The 24,648-nt window shown below is 31.8% G+C and overlaps 1 protein-coding gene across 2 annotated transcripts in view; it reads right to left on the bottom strand.

The window, feature by feature from the left end:
• Positions 1-24,648, bottom strand: part of LOC115887973 (neuropeptide FF receptor 2-like) — a 163,247-nt gene that overhangs the window by 22,753 nt on the left and 115,846 nt on the right. For both annotated transcript variants that reach the window (XM_030907547.1, XM_030907548.1), the window contains exon 4: positions 22,926-23,237. In XM_030907547.1, the coding sequence (XP_030763407.1) occupies positions 22,926-23,237 (312 nt within the window). The remainder of the gene's footprint in view (positions 1-22,925; positions 23,238-24,648) is intronic.

Raw genomic sequence — 24,648 nt, 5'->3', positions numbered from 1 at the left:
GTATTTGGGCGGAAATAATGGTGGTATATTTAATTAATGATATACTCTTTTATGAAGATTTAAATAGTTTTCTTTTTGCATACAAATGGGCTAGTAATATTATCATTTTGCTAAAAACGATAATATTACTAGCCTGTACATTTTGTACATTTGTTGCTTTAAAACCAATCTAAAATGTCAATATTCCATGGGTATATTGATAAATGAGGTCTAAATTATAAGAAAATGCATTTTCTACGAAAACTTGAAGGGATAGGTAAAAAGTGGCATAATACAATTTTATAGACAATTAAATTATGCATCTGATTCTCCTAAAATATACAGGGCCTTCCATTTAAATTAAACAAGTTATTGCCGTTTAAAGCTAGTAATTATTTAAAATAAAATTTTAGACACTCTGTACAAGGTAGTATAATTTTTATTATTGCAACACAATAACTGATCAATAAATAAACTTCAGTAAATATTTAGTATTAAAAACTTTGATACCCTTGGAGAAATGAAGCCTTAAAATTTTTACTGCAATTTCACAAAATCGAAAATATTTCAAAAACGGTAAGGTTTAAGTGTGATAAACCTTAATAAAATTTACCTTTATTTCAATCGTAGAATCTAAAAATAGAATAATATACAGGGTGTTCCATTTAAAAAAATACAACTATAGCATTTTTTACTTATTTGGGACACTCTGTATCTTGTAAAATTATTTCTAAATTGTAGCTCTAATAGTCCTTCAACGAACCCAAAACTTAAAATTTGTAAAAATCTAATCGTTTAGCTACAATACTCCGTGTCGTATGTGGTGAACAACCCTGTATATGTCCTGAAATAAATTTATTAATTCCTTATTGTTCAAAAAATATTGTGTGAATTTACAGAGATTACTAAAACTAAAGGTTATAATGCAGGATCCGGCTATATGTAAACCTCGAAAAAAATGAGATAATGGCCTTTATTTACTCTATCGTTGACTCACCCTCTACATTTGTTGTGAAAATTATTAACAACCTGCCGCTCGTCGATCTATTAAAGAGCGTTTAATTTTTAGACGTCACATACACGATGTTAATATTAGGAATGGAGGTGCGTTGACAATGCCCCATTATCAAAGCCACCTTTCAACGCGGGTTTTCATTTAATGCCAAAAAAATCATAATTCATTAAATACAGAATTACTTTACTACACTTAAGCAAAAATGCGTTTAAACATAGGTATAAGGAATATCTTCAATGCATTCATATTTTGTTTTATAAATTCGATTTTAACCTGTATACAAACAATATCTAATTTAGCAACTACCCCACCTGATCGTTCAACCTTGTGGCCAGTGAAAAAATGCGTAAATATCTAGAAATAATAAGAAAAAACAGCAAATTGGTCGAAGGAATTTACCCTTATCATTTACTCTGATAAATGGTTAAATAAACTTTTCATATTTCAATCCTTCATATTTTCTCAGTGACTCATGGGCGCCGGACAGGGGGCAAGAGGAAGCATTTGCCCCCCCCCCCCTGGATCACTGAAACAATAAAAATAAAAGCTTCTTACATCCATCTGTAAAAAAAAATAATCATTATTATGAAATTGTTAGGTGTTACCTGTAAAATAATAAAAATGTGGTAATTATTGGGAAAACTGGAAATCGTCCGATTTTTACCAAAATTGGTATACACACTATTTTGAGGTCGTAGATTACGAATCTATTTTTTTTTGGCGGTCTCTTACCGTTTTTCAGAAAAACGGAAAATTATTTCAACATTGAATTTTTCTTTATTTCGGCCCTATAAAGTAATAATTTCACTATATTTTCATTATATTACAGTTTATCTAAAAGCCACACTTGATTGGGGATAAAAAAGTGTCCAACATTTTACTGAAAAACACTTTTCTTAACAAAATAGCAAAGAAAATTGAGACCAGATGGAAGTTTGACATTTGATATATCCTTCTTTCTCTCTCCTATGTAATAAGAGAGACAAATAAATTTCTAGACCTAATCTAGAAATTTGAAAATTTACAACGTTGCCATATCTTCTATTTTTTCGGGTGATTAGGGATTTTAAATAAATTACCTATTATGAGATCGACAATAATTAAATATACCCCAATATCCACAAAATTACGCGGAAGAGTTTTGATTGCATTGATTTGAACTTCTTTGCGGAGGGGGTTAATCTTTTTTTAGTTAATCTAATAATATAACAACAAAAGATTAACACTCTCTGCATGGAAGTTGTAACCAATGCAATCAAAACTCTTTCGTGCAACTTCGTGGGTATAAATAGTCAGATCTCGTTGGTAAAATAGCAGTTATGGGAAGAAGCCGTTCTTCTGGCGACCGCCTTTCGTAATTCAATATATAAATTTAGGTTTAGCATTGGCAACGTTGCTTTAAATGCCAGAAACACATAAACTTACTTCGGGTTTCTCTTATTACCGATTCTGAACCGTCCTAGAACTGTGATGCGTATGCGCAGAAGGAAATATGAAGACATTATTTCATTTGCGCATGCGCTGCAGAGTTCTTGGACGGTTCAGAATCGGTAATAACAAGAACCCGAACAAAGCTATAATCTAACATTTTCAGATTGTTTACAAATTTATTTTAGCAAATTTTCCTCTATTATGCATAGAATTGGTTAAAAAGTAACAGAAAATAGCAAAAACATTATTGATTATTGAATACCTAACAAAAATATGTGCTAGAAAACCTTAAAAATATGAGAAATTAAGAAAAATTCGATATTGAAATTATTTTCCGTTTTTCTGAAAAACGGTAAGAGACCGCCAAGAAAAAAGTTCAGATTCGTAATCTACGACTTCAAAATAGGGTGTATACCAATTTTGGTGAAAATCGGATGATTTCCAGTTTTCCCAATAATTACCAAAAATGTCAATTTTTTATTCATTTTTACCTTGCCACCCCCCACCCTTAAATTTCATTCTTCCGGCGCCCATGCAGTGACTCGACCGATTTTCTAAAACAAAGCCGGAAAGTATAGAGAATAGAAAGACCTTTTCTATTCTCGAATAGAAAGATATTCCTCGATTTAAGTAAAACCAATCGTTGGATTTTCACGGGGTTTTTAACAGGACATTCTTTCCTCAATGAACACATCAGCAGATTCTGTGGGTAAAATGATGAAACACCAGAACACTTCATCATTGAGTGCACCGAGACGACAACCATTTGTGCCATAAACTTGGTACAACTAGTATCAGAGATGGAGAAATAACCTCTATAAAACCGTCTCAGATACTCGCTTTAGTCAAAACCCTCATATACAGTTACATCATACATACTACTCAAGAAAGGAACAATAAGATTTGAAATAAACTAAAGTTTTTTCAAGCGAAGTTTTTAGCATCGTTGAGAGATACGAAAAACAATTATGAAAGAAAGCTTATCTTTCACATCATTTCATCGCGTGGTGCTTTAGCTAAAAGGAAATTACGAGTAAAAAAGTCACGTCTAAAGAAGGATCTATTACCGGTTCCAGCCATCTTGAGATGGAAGAGGAATTAGATATTAAAATAAATGAATTTTCTTTGCTACCTGATAAGAAACCGAAATTAATAGCTTCCGACAGTGGCGTGCTCAATATTTTTAATTCTTTCTATTTCTCACTAGTAGTTTTTGTGACTTTAATGGAGAAGAAAATGGTGGAGGTTGTTTTGTTTACATTCGGGGCCAATAAAAGACATTTAGAAGTTCTGTGTGTTTATGTTTTCTTAAATTTCTAAATTTTCTTAGAACTATACGGTTCTTGTGACCACCATGTTGAGAATACACACAATTATAAATAAATTTATTTATGAGTTAATAAAATTTTAAGTTTTCAGATAGCTTTCATAATAATTAAGATACCTACGATACAAATTAACTAAATATTTTCAATTTATTTCGATTACTTTAAAAAAGTGTTTTTTACGTTTGCTAATACAATAAATTAATATATTTTTTAAAATAGTTCTCAATGAAACGAATAAAAATCATATTTCAGATTCCATTGAAAACTGGGTTTTTAATTTATTTTGTAACTCATTTTATTCATTTGTATTAGCAAACTTAAAAAACAATCTTTTAAAGTAAACAAAATAAATTGAAAATATTTAGTTTTTTTGTATCGTATCTTAATTATTATGGAAGCTATCTGAAAACTTAAATCGATTATTAATTGATAATTGGTTATTGATAATAAATCAGTTGTTTATCCAGTGGCGTCGTAATTACTTAAAAAAATAATAATAAAAATAAAAATGTCTTATTTTAATAACACACCCTGTATCAATATTTATCAAAATTAGAACTTGAAGAAGTATCTTGGGTAAGGAGAATTCAATATAATGTATCAGATTTGAAATAAATACTGTCCTAAGGGTAGTTTACTCTTGACTCGAAAAATATCAAACCCCATTAAAATGTACGTCTATGAAGTATCGCATTTCTTACCCTGGGCAAAATGTACGTCTTATAGCCATACAGCCTCCTGCCAAAAATGAAAAAAATCATTCATCAATCAAATCATGTATAAAGCATATACATATAATCCTCTAATACAGTATTGTGAACATGTCAATCCTGGTTCTTCGTATTTAAATATTATATTTATTTATATATATATATATATATATATATATATATATATATATATATATATATATATATATATATATATATATATATATATATATATATATATATATATATATATATATATATATATATATATATATATATATATATATATATATATATATATATATATATAGTTTAAATATTTAAATTATATTTATATATATTAGTTTAATAGTTTTAAAAAATACATTTCCTGTTAAAAAATAAACCATCTTTTGTTTTTATTTCCCGTTTTCTCATAATTTCATGTCTATGATACACCTGTTTTTGCAATAAGTTAGTTCAGTCGTTTTTCCATTCAGAATTCAGTTTTTTTGAGGATTACGTATAATCGCTTCATTCATTCTTTAAAATTTAAAACTTTTTTAATTGGTAAAAAATTCTTTGGCACCCGGAATTATCGGGATTTTGTACGTTATGTTTAGAGCATTATTTTTTGCCATTCATTAACAAAAAGAGTATATATAATAGAGATCCGCTTGTGAATTTATTCGTAAACCATTCAAAGCACTTTGCTACACAAAATTTAAAATTAAAATAGCTTATTTGAATCGATCGTTAAATTAAATCCGGCCGAAAATTAAATAAAAGAAGAAAAAACATACTATTTATGATTCCATCTTTAAAAGTATAGTTTTATATGGATGTGAAACATGGCAGCACACTAATAGAATGGAACAAAGAGTATTAGCACTCGAGATTGACTTCTGACGAAGATATGAGGGGATATCAAGAATAGGAAAAGAGTACCAAATAAAAAGAAATAATAAAAATAAATAAAATTTTAATAAAAAGAAATAAAATTTTTTGAATTTGTCCTGAAAGATTTTTGTTTTACAGCAACAATCATATTTTAATTTTTTTCATTGATAACTTTGTTTCATATATTTAGATTAATATTATATTGATATTAATATTTGTGATAATATAATTCTCTAATTTTTATTTCAATTTAAAAAAAGATTTTATGAGAATGTTGTGAATATAAAAACTCTTTAATCTTATCAGAAATTTCTATTAAAGTCCTTGATAAAACAAGATTATCTAAATTAAATTTTATTCTGATATAATGAAAAAATGAGATTATATTTTTGTTTAAACACTGCAGAACACTAATATAAATTAAAAATAAAAAAAAGATTTTTTAAGAAGTAATTTATACTTGTGTATATTTATCAACTTTTCTATTTATTTTTGTTTTTATATCGTCTAAATTATTTAATAAAATGTAGTGAAACTTAAATAAAAAAAATATATATTTTGTCTTTTCTTTTCAAGATTATTAAACAGATAAATAATATAAGAAAATTTTGAAGAAAACAACCATAACATAATTGTGTATGAAACGCACCTTATTATCCTATAAAAAATTCTTCAAATAAAATTAAAAAGAAATAATATACTACCACCCTTATGCGCTAATATAAACACCTTTCAGTGTAATGTTTTAATGATGTTTTACAGAAAAGTAAAATAAATAATTAATATATTCATTACGATGCTAATGGAAATTCAAATACACAATTTTTAATTTTAGATGTAAATTTTGTGACAAAAATATGAAATCCTAACTTCGTATTTTGTACCTTCTTTAAATCTATTAAGAACTTATGAGGCTTTTTTATACGATTTTTAAAATTATTTTCAATAATGATAGGTACCTGTCTTTTTTGGAGTAGAATTTTAGTTGGCGTCTAGTGGAGGTAAAAATGAAACAATTTTAAAAGTTTTAGTTCTTTTCTTAGTTACAGGCATTTAAATAAGAAACTATTGCAAAATTAAAAATGATTAAAAATATACAAAAAGAACTCTTAAAAATGTTAGTACAGTCTGTCAAACGTCAAAGCTCTTGACAGTGATAGATGTGTCTGTCATTTTAATTTCAAAAGATTTTATTTTATTTTACAAAAAAATAATTTATCGTGTGATATTGTTATTTTACAGCTACTCTTTTTTTATTACCATATACGAGATGGTATACAAACTTTACGGATGGTAACTTTATTGGTGTATAAAAACTCTGTCTGGGCACTGAATATTAACTATAAACTATGCTCTGGGTCTCCAGTTCATTTTCCTTCGATTATTCCTCCACTTAACCTTCAAAAGGCACAAAACACACCTAATAACACGAATTAAAATAAACGCAGGTTATTTTACATAATTTGACACAAATTTATAACTTATAATTTGGCAAGACTTATTGTATCGTTCATCGTTGCGTCACTCCAATAATATTGAAATATGATCTGTCATTTTTGAAATAAACCAATAAGACTGGTTCTTTAACCAGTCTTATTGGTGATGTCCCAACCGGGAAATTCGGGTACTTTCGGTACCGCGATTTTCCGATCCTCAACCCTACTACTATGTAATGAATTTATCTCGATTCAAACAACTTTGCAGTTACATACGTCATCGAAAATAGAGCAAAGCCGTAATCCAAACGTCGGAATGTCGCGGCCTGTTTAACCAAATTAACTAATTTCGGTCTGCATGCCCTTTAAATTTATGGAAATCTGCAAATCTGCGTGTGCAGTATTTGCTTCCTGAATATTCATTTCAGAACTATAATGTGCTCACGCAATTATCTGCTTTTTATGCATGGTTGATTCCTGTAATGATATCTAATTGAAAATTAAACCATATTCGGTAATGAACGACAATGAAACAGAGATAATGTATTCACTTTTACATAACAATAGGGCTAAAATGCATTTTGTATGGCTAGGAATGATTGTTACTAAACAAGTGATTAGTTCTATTTTGTTGTACTTCCCTGTGTTTACAGCAAGTTTTTTTCAAAAAAATGAAATTATAACGCATCAACCGGAGCATGCACTGGGAATCACAGCTGGATCTTGTGGCACGGATCTACCATATGATTGGCCAAATGAAGGTAGATTCTTACTATACCTACCGTTTACATAAAATACAGGGTGGTGGCGCCTTGTGGAACTTTAACAACTAGTTATCATTTTGTGTCAGTTAAAACAAAAAAGTAGAGAATTATAGACCAATAAGCCTTATCTCGCATCTATACAAGCTCTTCACTAGGATTATCAACAACCGACTGTCTACGAAACTAGATTCCTATCAGCCAATAGAACAGGCAGGCTTTCGAAAAGGTTTTAGTACCATCGATCATCTACAAACAATTAAAACAGTCATTGAAAAAACAACAGAATACAATATACCTCTACATTTGGCCTTTGTAGACTACCAAAAAGCCTTTGACAGCATCGAAACCTGGTCATTTCTAGCTGCAATGGAGGACGCGAGAATTGATTCCAGATATTATTCCATTATTAAAAATATCTATGATAGTGCAACCTTCCAAGTTAAATTAGATGATGACCTCAAAACAGAAAAAATACTACTCGGCAAGGGCGTGAGACAAGGAGATACCATCTCTCCCAAGTTATTTACACTGGCACTGGAAAATGTCTTCAAGAAATTAGAATGGGAAAATAGAGGTCTAAACATCGATGGGGTACACCTTAGCCATCTGAGGTTCGCAGACGATATTGTCTTGCTGAGCACCGACATTCAAGAACTAAACACCATGCTAAATGAGCTAAATGACCAATCCCAGAAAATTGGCCTTAAAATGAACTTGAAGAAGACCAAGATAATGAGCAACAATATCCATAACATTACCGTTGACAACGTTATTATTGAAAACGTAGACCATTATATATATTTAGGTCATAAAATCAAGCTGGGCAAGGAAAACCAAAATACGGAGATCAAACGCAGGATCCATTTGGCATGGGTAGCATTTGGAAATATGAGCAATATTTTCAAGGATAAAAAGGTGCCCATGAACCTAAAGAAAAAGGCTTACGACAGCTGCATTCTACCTGTGCTTACGTATGGCTTAGAGACTATGGCAATTACCCGAAAAACAGCAGAACAACTACGAGTACCACAAAGAGCCATGGAAAGAATCATGTTGGGAGTCACCATTAGAGAAAAAATACGAAATACCCACATACGTCAAGAAAACAAAATTAATATATGTCGTTAAAAGAGTGGCAAGTCTGAAGTGGCAATGGATAGGACATGTGGCAAGACAGGATCCAGACCGATGGCCCCAAAAAGTAATCCTATGGAGACCTAGGGGAACAACAAGAAGTGTGGGCCGACCAAAAAAGAGATGGGTCGATGACGTCAGGGTAGTGGCGGGAAGACAATGGATAAGATAGGCTAGAGATCGCGAAGCATGGAAAAACCTAGAAGAGGCCTATATCCAACACTGGATGGAACCAGACTGAGAAAGAGAAAGAAAAAACAAAAAAAATTCTCAGAAATTTACCGAAAATGCAAACTTATCCTACATCAGAGAGAATTGATATGATTCTACTACGTAGTTAAATTACTTAAATGCTCCTGATTTTATCTAGCCTGTTTTTTTTATGGGGATATATTAAAGACAGTGTTTACAAAACTCGACCAACTAGTGTCGACAACATGAGAGAAATCATTGTAGCTGCTTTTCGAAGTAGTAACTCCACATATGCCTTTTAAAATGAAAAGATTCTTTTGAAAAGACAATTATTTTATGCAGTTAACATGAAAAGGAAGCATTATGAGCATTTGATTTAATCTAGCTAATTTTTGTCGCATAATTATAGGTTTATATCTAGTTTTAATTCTGTAATAATTAAAATATGTTTTAAACGTGTATCTTTTTATTACCGACAATCTTTATTTTTTGTTAAATTAACAAAAGGTATATCACACAGCCACCTAGATTTTTTCAAATAATAAAGATTTACTGACGCAAAATCATAAAAAATAAAATATTTGGGAAAATCTTTGTCTGAGAGATAGGCAACCTTAATAATATTTTGAAGATATATAAACCCGAACATACTGGAAAAACATACTGGGTGTTCTGAGACCGATTGATTTGACAGTTATTGTCATTTGGTCATATATTTGATTATTTCGTCATATAAAAATTGCAAAAAAGCTAATGAAATGCTGATGAACTTTGACCTATTAGATTTTTCAAAGCTTTCCATTAATCTAACTGACTTTATGAAAGAAAAATATAATGAGTTTTAAATAAAAAGTATGGGCAAAGATAAACATTTTACCACCTTTTTAATGAGTTTTTTAAAAGTTTAATAAACACCGGAATCCAGGAAGAGTATCAGGTTGGTAATTTAACTTAATTATAATAATATATTTTTTTTAAATTAAGAGAAAAATATCAAAAAAATTATATTAAAACATTTTTTGCAAATATTATTATTAGATTTTTTTAAGTGTTACATTTATTAAAATGGGTATATTAATATTAAACAAAGGTTCTACAAAATACAAACAGTAGAAAGAGAAAATAATTAATATTTTATGAAGAAAGAGTTGAATTAAAAACTGTATTTTATTTAAAGACTAGTTATAAAAACCTGGATAAGTCATTTTTTCGAAGAAAAAAATATGATTAATTTAAAAAAATAAAAAGTTCCCAAATTGATCATTTCAGTCAAATAACTATCTATCTACTCAAACATGTTTATTTATTGCTAGTAATGACATACCGGGTGTTGCATCGTCGGACGGGCCATATGAAATCCCATGTAAATTTTAATGGGCTCAATTATTGGCTTCCCTAATTATTTTAGAGAATAATTCTATTTAGGTTTATTGAAGAGCACTAGAACCCACATTCAAAAGAATAACTTTAGATATTTTTGATTAGCTCGTTTACGAGTTATCGCTGATTTCTTTTTAAATATTTCTCCTTTCTTATGGCCCTGTATTTACTTATGAGCACCAGTCAAGGTAAAAGATAACTGTCAAATAGAGTTGTCATTTCAGAAATTGACCTATTTAGTGCTTTGTTATTATTGAAAACTCATTCCTACATCGGAAATCTTAAAGATGTATTTATAAATACAAATTAATATGAATTAAAGTAAAAAAAGTAATCAATTACAAGGTTAATTATAGTTTTATTACAATATTCAATAACTTATTCATTTAGGTACTATTAAATTGTTAGAACTTTAGGATTTAAGAAGATGTTCAAATACTTCTCCATCGACTGCTAGACAATAACCCAGGCGATCATAAAATTCTCTTCTTACATTCGCTAGTTGGTAAACTGAAATTCTATTGCATTCGGCAGAAATAGCATTTTTTAACTCGTCTAGATTTGGGTATTTTTTATCTTTGTATATCCTATTTTTTAAATGTCCCCAGAGAAAGAAATCATTTGGCGAAATATCAGGAGACCTTCTTGGCCAATTTACTGTATGATCTAAGCCAATAACGTTTCCGTTAAAACTATTGTCTAAATATTCCCGAACAGCCACGGTACTCTGTGCCGGGCAGCCATCCATTTTTTGGTACCAAACTTCCTGATTTTCCCTAGCGGCAGCATGTAAAGCAGGTAAATTATGATTTTCGAGTAGTTCCAAATAATATTCTGCATTTAAATTTCGCGTAAGAAATAATGACCCGATAATATTGTGTCCAAATATCCCTGCCCAGATATTTACTTTCTGTGGATATTGCGTCCTTGTTTCGACAAACCTGTGTTGGTTTTCTTTGTTCCAATATCGATAATTTTGAACATTGGTTTCATTATTTAAGGTAAACGTGCATTCGTCAGTGAAACATATGTTTTTAAAAATTCCCTATCCGTGTTTGCTCTTTCCATCATATCAAAACAAAACGCCTGCCGCCGTATTTCGTCCCCATCTCGTAGCTCTTGGTGTTTTTCATATTTGAAGGAATAGTATTTATGTCGTTTCAAAATTCGAAACGCTGTAGCGTGATCTATTACTATTTCATCCTCAAGTTTCCTTGTGCTGATCTTTCCATCGTTCTCTTCCACGCACAATAAAACTTCCAAGTCGGTATCATTTCTTGCATCTTCTCTTTGTTCCTACCTTGCTTCACATTTGCAGTTATTTATTAGGGTACCTTTGGTCTCAAATCAAATCTGATCTCAATCTCATTGGTCTCTATTCCTTGCGATTGTATATTTTCCAGGTATCGGTCTATTCGGATACAGAGCAGCAAACATGTCCGACACCTTTTGATAACTATTTCCTTGATAATACCATTTAATCATCAATACTTTTTCTTCGGTAGTGTAATTCATGGCTAATATTTTCGATGTAGGTATGAGTTTTTAATAATAATAAAGCACTAAATAGATAAATTTCTGAAATGACAACTTCATTTGACAGTTATCTTTTACCTTGACTGGTGCTCATAAGTAAATACAGGGCCATAAGAAAGGAGAAATATTTAAAAAGAAATCGGCGATAACTCGTAAACGGGCTAATAAAAAATATCTAAAGTTATTCTTTTGAATGTGGGTTTCAGTGCTCTTCAATAAACCTAAATAGAATTATTCTCTAAAATAATTAGGGAAGCCAATAATTGACCCCATTAAAATTTACATGAGATTTCCTATGTCCCGCTCGACGATGCAACACCCGGTATATTGACTATTTCCATTCTAAATATCTTGAGAACGGTTGCTCGTAGCGATTTTTACCAAGAGACATTTTTTACGTAAAAAAGTCATGGAATGTGTTTTCTCACTTTGGAAATTTTTTCACTCAGTAGTTTTATACAGGTACGGATGAAAATTTATTACTCTTCAAAACAGTTAAAACACATGTAGGTGGTGCCACCTACAACTAGGAGTCATATTGATATAAAAATTAAATTTTTCAGCGGAAAAAACTCCTAGATGCCAATTTTCAACCAGATATTGATATAACTTCAAAAATTATTTTGAAAATTTCACACCTCTACTTTTCAACCAATAACATGCTTTAATGTTGACTAGTTACCATGGCAACTAAAAAAATTTCCGGAAATTTTTTCGAGGCGCCACGAAACTTTAGTGGAAATTTTTTGACAGTTGAAAAGGTAAACATAAGATCTACAATCATAATGTGAATGAACTACAATGTCTATATATTGAAATATTACCCATTTGAGTTTTAGCATTTGATGTAACTAAGGTTGGTAATATTTTTTATTTAAGGAAATATGTTAGATATACCTACATATGAATTTCTTCGAAATTGCCATGTTCTAAAAAATATAGTTCTGCCGCCTTTATTTAACTAAAGCTGGTATTTTTCTATTTAACGAAATATGATGGATATATCTATATGATTTTTTTAGAATTTATTTCATGTTGAATTATCTTCAATGCCAAATCTTTAATGATATCGACTAATATAGCAAAATAATAACGAAACACATTTAGTAATTATAGGTTTTATTAATATTAAAAACACAATTATTGTAAATGTTTGTAGGCTGGCTTGAATTGGTGGTTTGAATCTGGGTATTTTCTGTTTTATTTTGCATTGTGCTCTGATCATGATTGAACTGGCTAGTACTTGATGAAATGCTCCTCATGGATTCAATCATCTGTTGATGATGTTCAGCGTCCAACTGTAAGTAAGGTTTGATCGACTGACTATTACTATGTCCAGTAATTTTAATGAGCTGTTGTTCACCAACTCCTTTCTTGGCCAAATTCGAAACAGCTGTTGCTCTTGCAGAATGATTGGTTATTTTAACTTTTTTAGTGTCAATTCCTATATCTGAAGCTGCTGATTTAAACCATGAAGATACAATGTTCTTACCAACTGGGCTATTCTTGTACCATCCTTTCGAATTGGGTTGATTCCAGTATGGGTTTGGTGTTAAGAATAGTCTGTCGGTTTGAATAAGATTTCCCCTTTTTTCCATCAACTTTCTAAACAAGCGAACCGGACACATTTGTGGATTTTCGAAATTTCTAATCAACCATTTACTATCCGACAGTTTTTTAGAACCACCTTGTGTGGTTTTAGAGAAAATTGGATTATATTCTATCCGACCTTTTGGGTTTCCGAAATTATCAGTTTCTTCTTTGAAGTATTGGATACAAGCAGAATGTCCTTCCCCTCCTCTCCATGCCAGCTCATGTGAAACTATGTGAAAAAATTTACGCTGCAACCCATCTGGAGTATTTTCATCCCACATTTCAATAATTTTTTTGTATTCGTCACTGGTTAAGGCTGAAGCACTCACTTTTCTTTTTGCTGAATCTCTCTGTAGTATTTTGCGCTTAGCATCGCGTGCAGCTCTGGCGGTCACAAATTCCACATCAGAAAACGGATTAAATTTTATTTTATATTTTTCGTAATAAATTTCTTGCAACTGCTTAGCAGTAGAGTTCCACATCACTTTGACCACACTTTCCTTATAATCTTCAAAATTTTTCTTTTTCATATTAAATGCGTAGTCCTCCAGTATAGTAGCCAGCTGTACTACACTCATACACTCATGAATATTATACGACTTTTCATCACAAAATTCAACAAACTGTTTCCATACACTTGATTTTGATTTTCGGGTGTTATCTGGTTTTATATTTTCAATTTCTTCTTTAATGACTTGTTGGTTTACTTTTCCAAATCGCGACATTTCGCTATACACTTCTTACTCTACGTACAGACGTTTTAAAACTAGTAATAGCTTAATGACAGAATCGCAAACAAAAATGACAAAACACATAATATGTCAAAAACATCAATACCTTGGCCAACTTAACAAATTGAAATTATTTTAAAATGTCATGTTGGATTAATATTTTTTTCAAATTTAGGTGTGAAATTTTCTTACCGAATACCACGCAAGCTTAAATTATTCCTGGAAATTTTCTTTCGGGCACGAATATTTTAGGAAAATTATCCCTCGTCTTCGACTCGGGATAATTTTCAAAATATTCGTGCCCTCAAAAAAATTTCCGAAAATAATTTAAGCTCTTGTGATATTATAAGTGAAAAAATCGGAATAAAAATGAACCCTGCATCTCCGAAAGTAAGCAATTTTGCACATTCATTTATACGAACTTTTTTACTTATTTTTATCTGTAAAATATACTGCCGAAGTTTCCGGAATACAGTTCGGACTACCCTGTATATTTAGATTTAAGTATGATACAATAAACAAAATTCAGGAAACAATATTTTCTTACAAAATTTGCATCTGAAATTTAATGTTGTTTACGTTGAATTTCAATTAGCTTCCTAATGCATATATTAATTATTTATATGATCTTTAATAGTCCAGGAGGCAGTGAATTTTTTTTTGTACTTATTTTCCCAGTCGTTGAATATGAAATAGTTTCTTCGGATGATGATATATGGTAATTGCGAAACAATTTCCAATGCACGTGATCAATTTTGAGTGACAAGCGATGGCGACAGTGCTGCCGGATTGTGATGGATTTATGAGATGAAATGAAAAATTAAATTAAATTTTTAACAGAACGTCAACGTTTTCTTGTAGACGTATCTGTTTTAAAAAAGTAAAGTGTTCTCGAATAGTTGAATTTAAATATTTTAAATAGTTTTTTCTTTATTCTCTGTATTTTCTTTGCTTCCGACGGAAAGAGATAAACTTTCCGAAACGTTAGACATTTTTTTCTTTGTTAGGCAAATTTGTATATCTGTAAACATAATTTCTGACAAGTAGTGTCCGTTTAGGTTTAACGCAGAAGTGTTTACAAAAAATAACTATTTTATTTTGTAGATTTTCTTGCAGTGCAGTGGCGAAATACCCATAAAGGATTTTTTTTGGAAAGATGAATCCGCCACACAAGTATAGTCATTTTTTATAATAAATATTTAGTAAGATACATCTAAATACAATTAAATATTTATTCAATATTTCGAGCATTTTGGGGGTTGGAACCTTTGGTGTTACACAGCAAAATAAAACACTAAATCACCACAATATTTAAAATCAGAGATGCTTATTCATGATAAATCTGAATTTATTCGCAACAAAAAAATATTAATTTCATAATCCAAACTGAACAGGAATTTTCCGTGATTCTATCATAAATCTTAATTGAAATGTTACTGGGGGGCCTCTTGTTAAACCTTTTGGAAAATTCGAAATTGCCAACTGACATCATCATGCCGTTATATTTCGGAGCGCGAAGAGAGAGTAATATGTTAAGTTATTAAAGCCCACCCTGATTATACATGTATTCGATGGTGCTTTTCTAAATTAATTTACACTTGAATTATTCAAACAATTATAATATCTACAGGGTGATTTTAAGATACTTAAATTTTTCTAAAACATTATTTTTCGATCAGAACCGTGATTCCTGAGTAGTAATAGTAGTAGTAGTAGTAGTAGTAAATCTATAAGGGCGCTGTGCTTCCCCTAGGAGGAACAAGACCTTGTCGTTGGTGGGGAAGCTCCTGGTCAGGTGCTGCGGGAAACCCCCCTAGCGCCTGGCTTGGTCTAACAAGCATCTCACTCATCGTCTTGTCCCTGGCTGTAGTGTCGTGGCCAGGGAATTGCACCAAGACATATAACGATGCCGGACGGGGCTGCCCCTGTCCGTCATACCAGGCACCCTCTACTGACTATGGTCATGTCTCGCGGGTAGAGGGTGTGGGGGGGTCTTGACTTAACCGCCTGGACCAAGAGGAGACAACCTCACCAAAAACCTAAATCCTACGATGGCGGGACCAGGTCAAAGGGATGCGTGGCTAGATAGAGGACTAGCCATTACTGACCTCAACCTTGGTGGCATCAGGGGGCACCCCATTGAATTTACTCCTCACTTTTGCATACGGGGCTCTGTAGAAGTGGCCCGACTATCCCTAGCGACTCGTGGGAACACTATGAGATCTAGTATTAAAAACACCACCGGTGAAGCTGTGGGGAAGCCCCCTAGCGACACTGGAAACATTACAAATAAAAGTTCCAAGGGACCAAATCCAAAGGAAACTACAGGAGGGGCAGCTGACACTTGCTTGGGATAATCCTCCACAAGTAGCACACAAGTTACCACCTTCTCAAGCAAGGGTCGGGAGCCTACCTCTAGACCCAATAAGCGACATAAGCTACCGTTTCGTCTACCCGGCCTGGGTCAACCAGGCGGGCTAGACGATCCTCTGAGAGTAGGTCTTAGCGGAGCAGAAGCACGGAGATACCTCCGACTGCTCCACGAAGGACTTGCTCCAGAGGAAGCAAAAGCGAAAATACTTCTCCGAAAAGGGGAGAGTAAAGAAACCAAGAAACAACCTGACTCATCTCCATCAAAGGGCAAGAGAGGGAGCGAGAACCTCTCACCTCTTCTCTGGCAGTGAAGGGAGAAAACATCACTAAAGGGGCGGCCATAACAGTCTTTCTGCCGAGGAGCAAGGGGAACGACACCACCTACTTGCTGAGTCTTATCCAAGGTCAGAACTTCAATGTAAGGACATCGAGTTGGCGAGTCATCAACTCGAGGAAGGACCTAAATGGTCAGGTCCTCACAATAGGAATTGACCTCAAATCCAAGGAGGCAATAGAGGAAGAGGGACATATCCTCTATTATAAATACGGGACAACACCAGCATCAGGTCTAAGGAGAGACCAAGTTAAAGAGGTGAAGAAAACGGAAACAGATCCTCCAGCCTCCACCTCACGGGTTCCTCAGCCGGCGGCAAGCTCCTCGACTGTGAAGAGCACGGAGGGCGAAACTCCAACCGTGGAAGGGTGTGTACCCTCGGAGGAAGAACTGTTGTCAGAGGAGGATGGGAAATACCCTGTCCCTTCTACAACAGGGTTATGATGGGTTATAGATTGTGTGATGACTCAAGGAAGGGGGGCACGATAGATCTTTAAGGTCGCAGTGATTAACCCCCCCCCTCTTACTCATTCTATATTCTACAAGGCCGCGGTGATTAACTTTCCTCTTCCAAACTTACAAACAGCTCGTGGCGTGCTGTGAATCCGTTAGTTAAATATAATTTAATTGTATGTAAATCTGTTGTACAAAAATAAACTGAAATAATTCCTTTTCATTGTTTCCTTCTTCATAATTAGGAGCCATTATATACTCAAAGAAACTTTTGTTGCGTGCGTTGAATACCATGAAAACAAACTTTAGATAAAAGCAAGCTCGTAAAAAGTTGCTTGTCTTAATTTTCCAACAAACATAAAGGAAGTGATTAAATGTAAGATAATATTGACTTAAGCCAAGGTTATTTATTTTAAAAGAAATTTTGTAAATGGTAATTGAAGGCTTCAAGTAAATATTGTTCTAAGTTGCCAAAAAATCGGGTTGTCATGTTTTATTTGTAAAATGTCCTAATTTCGATAACCAGCAACATATACAGGGTGAGTCTTATATACAAATATTTCTAGGGGTAGTATATTTCGACACCAGAATCACGATTATGAGTTTTTTTCGTGAAAAAATATTGAGAACTTGGAATTTTTGAATTGTTTTTAGTTTTTAGTTAAAAACCATAATTTCTTGATAATATGGCAACATAGGTTAAATTTCCAACAAAGAAAACCCAGAAAAGATCCAGTGGTTCTCAAAATTTAAGCGGTAAAGAGAAAATATGTTTCTTTTATCGAGATCTAATAGCCCTGAAAATATGTGCACTTATTGAAGACTCACCCTATATAAAGCACAAAGTTCCAAGGCTATATATATTTTGTTTGAAAAAAATCTCAACAGAGACACCTCCCGTTCTTGTACATTGGTTAGGTAAAATAACATAATTTTTGAATCGACGATACGCATTTTGTTTTACATGAAATAATATTCATGATACATTTACAATAAACATGGAGGCCTTAAAATGTCCATGTATTTATATACAGGGCTGTTCACCACATACGACACGGAGTATTGTAGCTAAACGATTAGATTTTTACAAATTGTAAATCTTGGGTTCGATGAAGGACTATTAGAGGTACAATTTAAAAATAATTTTACAAGATACAGAGTGTCCCAAATAAGTAAAAAATATCAAAGTTGTATTTTTTTAAAGGGAACACCCTGTATATTATTGTATTGTTAGTTTCTACGATTAAAATAAAGGTAAATTTGATTAAGGTTTATTATACTTAAACCTTACCGTTTTTGAAATATTTTCAATTTTGTGAAATTGCAGTAAAAATTTTAAGGCTTCATTTCTCCAAGGGTACCAAAGTTTTTAATACTAAATATTTACTGAAGTTTATTTATTGATCAGTTATTGTGTTGCAATAATAAAAATAATACTACCTTATACAGAGTGTCTAAAAATTTATTTTAAATAATTATTAGCTTCAAACGGCAATAACTTGTTTAATTTAAATGGGACACCCTGTATATTTTACGAGAATCAGATGCACAATTTAATTGTCTATCAAATTATATTATACCATTTTTTACCTATCTCTTTAAGTTTCCGTAGAAAATGCATTTTCTTGTAATTTAGAATTTATTTATCAATATACCCATAGAATATTGACATTTTAGATTATTTTTAAAGATGTACCAAATTTTGAAAGAGTACAGATACTAATATTGTGGATATAATTCGTTTATTTCATTAAAAAATAAAAAAAACTGTTTAAATATTTGTTAAAAAGGACCAATTAATATGATTCCAGTATTCAAACTACATTAACTGACTGCATTGATTAATAATGATTGTTCCAAATACTAAAAAAACTGAATTTTGTATGGGTATTAGACAGTGTGATAAAAAGTAACACCTTAAAAATGATATTTCATATTTTAATAAATGCTTATTTATAACAACAGAGACTTTAATTTTGACAACTTATTATTATATTGATTTCTGACTCAAAAATCCACATTTATTTAGAATAATTTATTAACGAATACAATTAAGTATGTAATTAATTAGTATATGGGCGGAAATAATGGTGCTATATTTAATTAATGGTATACTCTTTTATAAAGATTTAAATAGTTTTCTTTTTGCATACAACATTATTGTTTTTAGCAAAACGATAATATTACTAGAATGTCAATATATGATGTCAATATTCTATGGGTGTCAATAATAAAATGTCAATATTCCATAGGTATATTGATGAATGAGGTCTAAATTATAAGAAAATGCATTTTCTACGAAAACTTGAAGGGATAGGTAAAAATGGTATAATACAATTTGATAGACAATTAAATTGTGCATCTAATTCTCCTAAAATATACAGAGCGTTCCATTTAAATTAAACAAGTTATTGGCGTTTAAAGCTATAAATTATTTAAAATAAATTTTTAGACACTCTGTATAAGGTAGTATTATTTTTATTATTGCAACACAATAACTGATCAATAAATAAACTTCAGTAAATATTTAGTATTAAAAACTTTGATACCCTTGGAGAAATGAAGCCTTAAAATTTTTACTGCAATTTCACAAAATTGAAAATATTTCAAAAACGGTAAGGTTTAAGTGTAATAAACCTTAATCAAATTTACCTTTATTTTAATCGTAGAAACAAAAATGTAATAATATACAGGGTGTTCCATTTAAAAAAATACAACTTTGATATTTTTTACTTATTTGGGACACTCTGTATCTTGTAAATTATTTTTAAATTGTACCTCTAATAGTCCTTCATCGAACCCAAAACTTGAAATTTGTAAAAATATAATCGTTTAGCTACAATACTCCGTGTCGTATGTGGTGAACAACCCTGTATAAATTCAGTATTCTTAGACTGATTCTGATGATTTTTTAAGCAATTTGGAGCTAAATTATTTGACTTTTTAACTTTTTTTCAAATTAAAAAAATGAAGTCCTCATCTCTCTGTTATACGAGGGAAAACAAAATGTTTGACGAAAGTTTGAAACTCCCAGTGGAATGATTTTAACACAGTAAGGAATTTAAAAACTACTTTATCATCTTTTCTAGAGAGTTGTGTTTTATTTATCTCAATAGCAATCAGATTTTGTTGGAGATATTTGCTTTTGAAGTAGTCAGTATAGAATTACACACATTTTAGTATAAAAGGCATGCCTTTGATTGTGGTCCTCATCAATACACCTAGATATGAAGTATATGTACGTGGGTATGGATTCTATGGATTTCTCTATCAGATCTGTATAGGTGGAAACCTTGTTACTTTTCGGAGATTCCTACCTTAGCAGTTATTTTATTTGCTAGTATTTTTGTTAATAATTTTAATGCACTACTAGGTAATGTTATACGTCTGTAATTCTTCAGATCCATTTTGTTTTGAAAAGTCATAGAGTCATATTGTTATTGTTTGTTAAAAAAATCCATTCCATCATTATGATGAATATCATATTCAAGTTTTAAGACCTTATGTTATAATTGAACGGCCATATGTGTTTTCCTTTATAATAAAACTTTAATATACCGTCTAACTTTTATAAAATATCCAATATAGTTTTACGGTCCATTAAGTTGCTCATAAAATGGCAATTTTTACTTATTGCTTTTGCTGCGTTACTCAGCAATATTGCCTATTTCAGCAGAAGAATATTCGAAAAATATTGCCTTTCGTTAAAACCTACCCTAGAACTGCACACATCAATATCTCAAGTTTTAATAATGTAGCCGCATTTTAGTCCAGTAAATAAAGGTTGAAACCACGGCCTACTTCGTCGATCGGGATTTTTCGGGCAGATCGTGTACCTTTTGGGGAGCAGTTTTAGGGAAAAAAACGGCCCCAAATAGCCGAAAAATCAGTTTTTCGCAAACGTCTGCCAAAATAATATTGCAATTTACAACATTTTTCTTAGAATAAAAAATGAAAAATGAAAGGTAGTCACAGCCAGCGTCCATTCTTAGTTGGCCACCCTGTACATGACGCACCACGTATCCATCTATCTTCCCAAAAAAAACAATCTTTGATTTAATTATTTTTATCATCTTGTACAGAGGGTGGCGCCTCTCATACGCCACTGAGGCTCCCAGGAAAACGACAGTTTGTATTGAAATGACATTTTGTGAGCATATGTAGGTTAATTCAGAGCACTTTAAAAATATAGAAAGTTCTACAGGGTGTCCTCAAAAAAAGTTACATAACAAAGTTGTGCTTTTTCTAATGGAACGCTTTATGTATTAATTGATTTTCGGATTCTAGGAAAAAAATAAAGGTGAGTTTTATTAAAGAAGCATATACCTAAAATCTAAGGATTTTGACATATTTCATATTTTGTGAAAATAAAGAGTAAATTTTAAATTTCGATAAAAGCTACCTAAATTTTAGTTGGCTTTGTATAGCCTGATATTTAATTACAGTAACTATTGTATTTTATACCAAATTGACGTTTGACCCGAAAAGTTATACAGGGTGAGACAAAATTAATATGGAACATTAGTAACTTTTAAAAGCAAGTTACTCCTTTATTTTAAATGGAACACCCAGTATATTTTTTCGGTGTTCAATGAGGAATTTACATATCTTCAAAATATTATTAAGGTTGCCTACCCCTCAGACAAAGATTTCCCTAGATATTTTAATTTTTATGATTTTGCCTTAGTGGTTTTTTATTATTTGAAAAAATCTAGGTGGCTGTGTGATATACCTTTTGTTAATTTAACACAAATTAAAGATTGTAGAGTAAAATACTCAAGGGTAATAAAAAGATACACGTTTAAAACCTATTTTAATTATTACAGAATTAAAATTAGATATAAACCTATAATTATATGACAAAAATTAGCTAGATGAAATCAAATGGTCAAAATGTTTCCTTTCCTGTAAACTGCATAAAATGATTGTCTTTTCAAAAGGATCTTTTCATTCTAAAAAGCATATTATTATGTGGAGTTCTACATCAAAAAACAGCTACAATAATTTCTCTCATGTTGTCGACAATAGTTGGTCGAGTTTTGTAAACACTGTCTTTAACATATTCCCATAAAAAAACCTGATTAGATAAAATCAGGAGCATTTAAGTATTCTATTAATTGGTGAATGTACTGGGTGTTCCATTTAAAATATAATAGTAACATGCTTTTAAATGTGACCAATGTTCAATATTAATTTTGTCTCACCCTGTATAACTTTTTGGACCAAGTTTTAATTTGATTTAAAGTACAATAGTTAATTTAACTACATATTAGGCTATACCGGGTAAATTTCAATTTAGGTAGCTTTTTTGTAATTTAAAAATTGTTCTTTATTTCTAGAAAACGTCAAATATGTCAAAAACCTTACATTTTAGTCATATACTTCAAACTCACCTTTATTTTTCTCCAAGGATCCGAAAATCAATTAATATATAGGGTGTTCCATTACAAAAAACACAACTTTGATATGTAACTTTTTTGGAGACACCCTGTAGAACTCTCTATATTTTGAAACAGTGCTCTGAATTAACATGGCCATGATATATGGTCACAAAATTTCATTTCAATACAAACTGCCGTTTTCCTTAGAGCCTCCCCGGCGTATAAGAGGCGCCACCCTGTATACTAGATCTTAACCGTAACCAGAAAATCACTTACCCGGAACAGCAAACATAAAAGTAAACCATATAATCCCAATCACGTGCCGTGGTACTGGAAAATCTGCCCAGTCCATTCTGCACATCGCTACTTCGGAGGTGCTGTTATGACTACTGTACTGTACTGATATTATCGATAGACTTGCTATCCACAAATTCGGCGAAAATAGTATCAGGGATGCCGTCCATAGGAACATGATCACTAGAATGGTGGTGGTCTTGTTGAAACAGCGAAAGAACGGTCTGATGATGGCTGTAGATCGGTCTACAGCCATGGCTGTGATGGTAAATATGCTGCTGGCTACAGCTATACCTAGAAAAAAAAGGAAAAATATGTTGATAACTTAATAGGTCTTAAGGCGGGTACACAACAAAGAGACTGCGCAACAAAATTTGATCGTATTTTCAGACTTCAAAATAGAGCAGTTCGATATTTATTGGGACTGAACAGTAGAACTCACTGCCAGAATTTCTTTAAAAATTTCAAAATACTGACTCTTCCTTCTTCATTCATTTTTGAATCCGTTTGCTTAATCCGCAAGCACATATCTGCTATTCAGGAAAGGCTATCTCACAACTATCCACTTAGGAATGCGGAGCACGATCTTTATCTGCCAACCCCGAGCTCAGAACTATTATAGTTAAAGGTTCAATACTGTACAATGCAAAAAAAAATATACAATCATCTGCCTTTGAATATCAAGTCGCTTTCATTCTTTCCCGCATTTCGCAAAGCTCTGAAATCATACTTACTGGAGAGAGCCTATATGCGGTAAACGACTTTTTTGTTGATGTTTAATCATGAACAATTTTGAATTTTAATTTTTTTTTGAATTGTATGATTTGTATTGTATATTTTTTTGTACTTTTGTTTGTTTTGTAAATGCTTTGTCGATGAAGCTATTTTGGCTTTTTGACAATAAAGCGTTTATTTGTTGTTTGTGAGCCGCGATCTCAACCATTCGTGCATAAATAAAACGGTACGAGTGACATCGGAGGTGGAGAAACCTCTAAGAAACCGTTTCAGTTACTGGCTTTTGTCAAAGCCCTGATGATCAGTTTTAATTGAATAAAGTGAGATACCATAGATCTATAAGGTTGCGGTTATTTCTTATTATTTTCCCTCCTCCAATACAATCTACTATCTACCTCTAAAATAATACATAACGGACTAACGACCTATAGGACAACTATCCCTGTTCATCGATTTAATTCTAATGTCCCCGCTCCTTCTCCTTAACAGCCCGTTAATGGGTGTCTGGGGCCAAGTTTAAGGATTATCAAAGTCTCCCGAACGCATTAAAGTGGAAAATTGGCCCCGTCCGTCGGTGTGGCCGTTTCCGATTCAGCGGAGCTCCAAGGTTTATTATGCGGGGCAATAGGTTGCAGATGGTGTAGCCAGCGTCTCGGTTTTGTTGCATCCGAGTTCGAAAAGGATTAATAGAGCTGTTTAAGGGGGTTCTAAATTCTTGTTGCTGAATAAATTAGGTTAAGATTATGTATCGATTTTAGTTTTTGGGGCGGTAGTGATGTTAATTTAAATGCAATTTAAGTGTAATCTAAATAAATCAAACAAAGTCTCAATAATTCAAGAAGGATGTTGTTGGATTCGTGTCTGCCCTTAGATAGAAACTTTATTAGGAAATAGCAGAATAACTATTAAATTTCACGAAAAAGAAAATATAATAAATTATATCTATTATAAAAGTTTAATAAATATAAAT

This window comes from Sitophilus oryzae, unplaced genomic scaffold, assembly GCF_002938485.1.
Source record: "Sitophilus oryzae breed Bouriz unplaced genomic scaffold, Soryzae_2.0 scaffold_682_pilon_pilon, whole genome shotgun sequence".
In the NCBI taxonomy this organism is placed as follows: domain Eukaryota; kingdom Metazoa; phylum Arthropoda; class Insecta; order Coleoptera; family Curculionidae; genus Sitophilus; species Sitophilus oryzae.
The sequence above is the reverse complement of the archived record's forward strand: the minus strand, read 5'-3'. Positions and strand labels throughout refer to the sequence as shown.